The 4,026-nt window shown below is 51.0% G+C and overlaps 1 protein-coding gene across 1 annotated transcript in view; it reads left to right on the forward strand.

The window, feature by feature from the left end:
- ERGIC1 (endoplasmic reticulum-golgi intermediate compartment 1) overlaps positions 1 to 4,026 on the forward strand; it is a 111,604-nt gene that overhangs the window by 71,382 nt on the left and 36,196 nt on the right. Inside the window, exon 5 of the mRNA XM_007465559.1 lies at positions 491 to 585. Within this exon, the coding sequence (XP_007465621.1) occupies positions 491 to 585 (95 nt within the window). The remainder of the gene's footprint in view (positions 1 to 490; positions 586 to 4,026) is intronic.

Here is a 4,026-nt window from a genome sequence, read left to right on the forward strand (position 1 = left end):
GGGGTTGGGAGGGTGGGGGGCCGAGTCGGGGGAGCTCAAGAGAGGAGGGAGTCAGGAACCGTGTGCCTGTTGGTACCAGGCCCTGATCCCTAGAACGGTCTCAGTTCTCATGTGAGTGTTCAGAACACCCCATTAACAGTGGGTGGTGGTATCCCCGTTTAACAGAAGGGTTCACAGAGGTGAAGTTATCTGCCCGAGTTCCATAGAAAAGTGGCAGAGTCAGGATTGGAAAGTGAGTCCGTCTGACTCCGTGCTCTTGCCGCCATCCCGTCCAGTCCTCCTCCCCTCCTTGTAAGGGGTAAGGCCCGCATTTGGAGAGCGCCACGGAGATGGGAGCCCTGCCCCCCGTGCCTGAGCAGGTCCAGGCTTCCCCCGGATGGGAGTCTGGGTTGTCTGAGCAGTGGTCACCAAGTGAAGTGTCCCTGGCTGTCCCCTGCAGCCGGGATGGGTGTCCCCATCTCAGCAAGGCTTCTGTACTTGTCTCCTTCAGTGTGAACGAGTTGTACGTCGATGACCCGGACAAGGACAGCGGGGGCAAAATTGACGTCAGCCTGAACATCAGTCTACCCAATTTGCACTGTGAATGTGAGTATTCCCAGCAGCCCCCTGCTCCGGCAAGACACGTCCTCTAGGCAGTGCTGTGTGTGTGGAAATGGCGAGATAACCAGGACAAGTTAAGTGGATGGCAAGCTGCAAACAACGGGCAGCAGGAAACTCTCCCCACTTTTGTGGGGCAGGACGTAATCAAATGTACACGCACTTGGATGTTTTTTGGAATAAAAAAACACAAGACACTGCCAACGGTTCGCCTCTGGAGAGTAGCCATGTTGCGGGGTGGGGGTGGGGTGGGGCGTGGTGTCTCTGAGGTCACGCTCCCAAGAAGTAAAACGTAGATTTTCTGCAAGTGGTTTATTGAGAGAGGGCTCCCAGGAGGAACCTGTAAGGGCATGAGGGAGGTGAGAAGACAGGCAGAGGTGTGTGTTCAGCTGACGTCTAATTGCGGCCTGATCCCACAGGGAGCCATGGCGTGTGAATGACATCGTAGTCTGTCTGGCCTGGTAGCAAGGGGGCTGGGCTGTTAGTATCCATATCCTCTACTGATGGGTACAGGGTGGTGTGTGGGGATGGGTGGGGGCCGTGCAACCTCCCAAGCATCCCAAGGCAAGGGGACCTCCAACCAGCCAAGAGCAGTCACCAGAAGGATGCAGCTCTGAGCTGTTAGCAGCCATGGGAAACATCCTTTTTGACTTCACACTCCATTGTGTGTCTGTGTGTTTTGTTTTTTGTTCTGTTTTGTTTTGTTTTACTTTATGTGTTTCAACCAGGAGAATGAATTACCTGTGTAAAACAAAACCTACTGGGAGTCTGGTTTAGAGTCAAGATTCTGGCTCCTTTGTTTACTAAAACTGTGCGACCCTGGCTAAGGTGACCCCTCCGAGCCTCAGTTTCCTCAACTGTGAAATGGGCATAGTGCCATCTCGTGCTTGAGGTTGTTGGGAGAATCTCATGAGCTGGTTCCTAGATTTGTTAACGAGCAGGCTGGGTTTCCAGCTGTCCCTCTGCCCCAGCCTGGCACGGACCCCATTGCAGGCCCTTCTCCTCCTACTCCCTTCCTTCCTCCTGAAAGGCAGAACATTGGGCGGGTCTGTGGCAGAGATAGGGAGAGATTCAGCTCTGTTATTGCTTTTGGTGAGAATTACATCACAGTTTTGAATGCGCAGTGGGCCCCGAGCCAGGGAACCTGTTGAAATGGGTTGGGTTTATTTTTATTTTTTCTCTTTCTCTCAGAAAAATAATTTGTCTGGCAGCTTCTCATTCAGGAGTTGGTTGTGTCTCTGGGGCAAATAAATTCTTAGGCCAGGGGACTGGGACCAGGGTGGGGCAGGGGCAGGAAAGGATGTGGTTCCAGGCTCGGTCCCAGCTCCAGGTGGTGGCCCAGGAGGGGTGGGCGACCTGAAGCTGCTGGCTGTGCTGATCCGCCGGGCCCTGCCCACCCCAGCGGCTCCCACTAGAGCCCCGCACTTAGGCTTTTCTTTCAAAGAACTTCGAATTTTTATTATAGGAAAAAGAAAATGCGTGCTCACTATTATACCTTTGGAAAATCCAGAGCAGCAGAGAGAGAAGTCGCCCATAATTCCAACCCCGCTGACAACATCAGTTGACATTTGATGCTGTTCCATCCAGTTGGCCTTCCGTTCCCTGCATTTCTAAACATGGCTGAGATCATGCTGCCTGTGCAATCTCATATCCTGCTTTTAAAAATAATCCTTTTCTGGTAAACAACTAATACAGGGATATATTTTTTTATCTTTAAAAAAGATAATGTTCAAAATACAGAAACATATAAAGAAAAAAGTGAAAGAAGTACGTGCTTCCCACATGTCAACCACCGCAGAGGAAGCCCCTGTTAGCAGTTGGGACCCCTTCACTCACCCCTATGTATCTCTCTGTCTGTCTGCAAACGTATGTCATGTTCGGTGTTTTTTTTTGTTTGTTTTCTTTTTACATAATTGGGACCCAACTACAGGGAACCTTTCTGGGATTTCTTGTTTTTTCCATTTATATCTTGGAGCCGTTCTTATATTACTCATAATATTAGTAAAATAATAACCACAGCTGCCATTTATTCAGCTCTGACTCGGGGGCAGGCCCTGTCCAGAATCCTTTGGCTGTGTTTGTGCCTTAAGATGAGAGGTGCTCTAGCAGAGTAGCCAAAGGGTGTGGGCTCTGGATCCAGACTCGGTGGGTTTCAACACAAGCACCATTGTTTCTTAACTGTGAGGTCTCAGGCAAGTTACTTAACCTCTCTGTGCATCAGTGTCCCCCAGTATAGGATGGGTCTGATAATATTATCTCCCCCACAGGGATGTTCAGATGGTGCCTTCTTATGGAAAAGGCACTTGGAAGAGTGTCTAGCCCATAGTAAGTTCTGTTTTAATTTTTTTAATCCTCGCAAGCCTAGGATAGAACAAGCAGCTGAGGCACAAAAAGGTTAGGTAACTTGCTCGAGGTGCCACGGTGTAGGGGGCAGAGCCAGGAACCATGGGATAGGACAGACAGGACAGCCCAGGCAGCCCCAGAGCTCAGGCTGCCCCTCCCCACATATGGGTTTAGCTCATTCCTTGTACCCACTGCACAGCATTCCGGAGGGGGCTGTGCCATTGACCAGTCCCCCGCTGACAGGCAGTTGGGTTGCTTCCAGTCGTCACAATTTCAGATAAGGTTGCCCAGAGCCTTGTGCACACGTCTGGATGTGTGTGCGTCTGGAGGACGGGCTCCCCGGGGGGTGGAACTGCTGAGTCAGACGGGGACCTGCTTGCATTTCTTTTAATCCGAACATTACGACATCAGCATTTCCCACGTACGACAGACCCGGAAGCATCATTTTTAGTGGCGCGTCACACTCCCTTCTATGGATGGGCCCTCGCATACTTCCATGCCCATTGAGGAAAACAGGGTTCTTCCCATTTTTCCCTTTTACACTCAGCTCACTGAAAATTGCTTCCAGCTGCTCTTTCTCTGTATCGCAACCTAGCGCTTTCTAGCGCTCCTATCAGGGAAATCTGTGCATTTCCATAGTTTACAGGGGTCCTCGCTTGCCTCTTGGACCATCTCAGGGAATACAGTTGGCTTGGGCCTGCCCATTTTGCAGATTAGGAAGCTGAGTCACAGTAGGTGATGGAGAGTCACATTGGAGTCAGGACCAGGACTCCAGGCCCCAGGCTTCCCATTTAGTGCACTGAGGAACCCAGAAAAGTGCCCACGCTCCTGGAGGGCAGGGCCTGGAGGAGCGGGCATTGGGTAAAGGAAGGTGTGAATGAATGACTGCCTGAGCCTGAATGATGCCCAGGGAACCCAGAGACTGTCTGAGATGTAGTAAGTGCTGACATTTATTATGTACTTGCCACCTACTGAGCATCAGGCCCCGATCTAAGCATTTTCGACACATATTAATGACCTGATCCTCATGATTCTCCAAGGAAGCTTTAATTGTTATCCCCGCCCACTCCTCACTCCCTCCCCCGC

Source organism: Lipotes vexillifer, unplaced genomic scaffold (assembly GCF_000442215.2).
Source record: "Lipotes vexillifer unplaced genomic scaffold, Lipotes_vexillifer_v1.1 scaffold621, whole genome shotgun sequence".
NCBI lineage: Eukaryota > Metazoa > Chordata > Mammalia > Artiodactyla > Lipotidae > Lipotes > Lipotes vexillifer.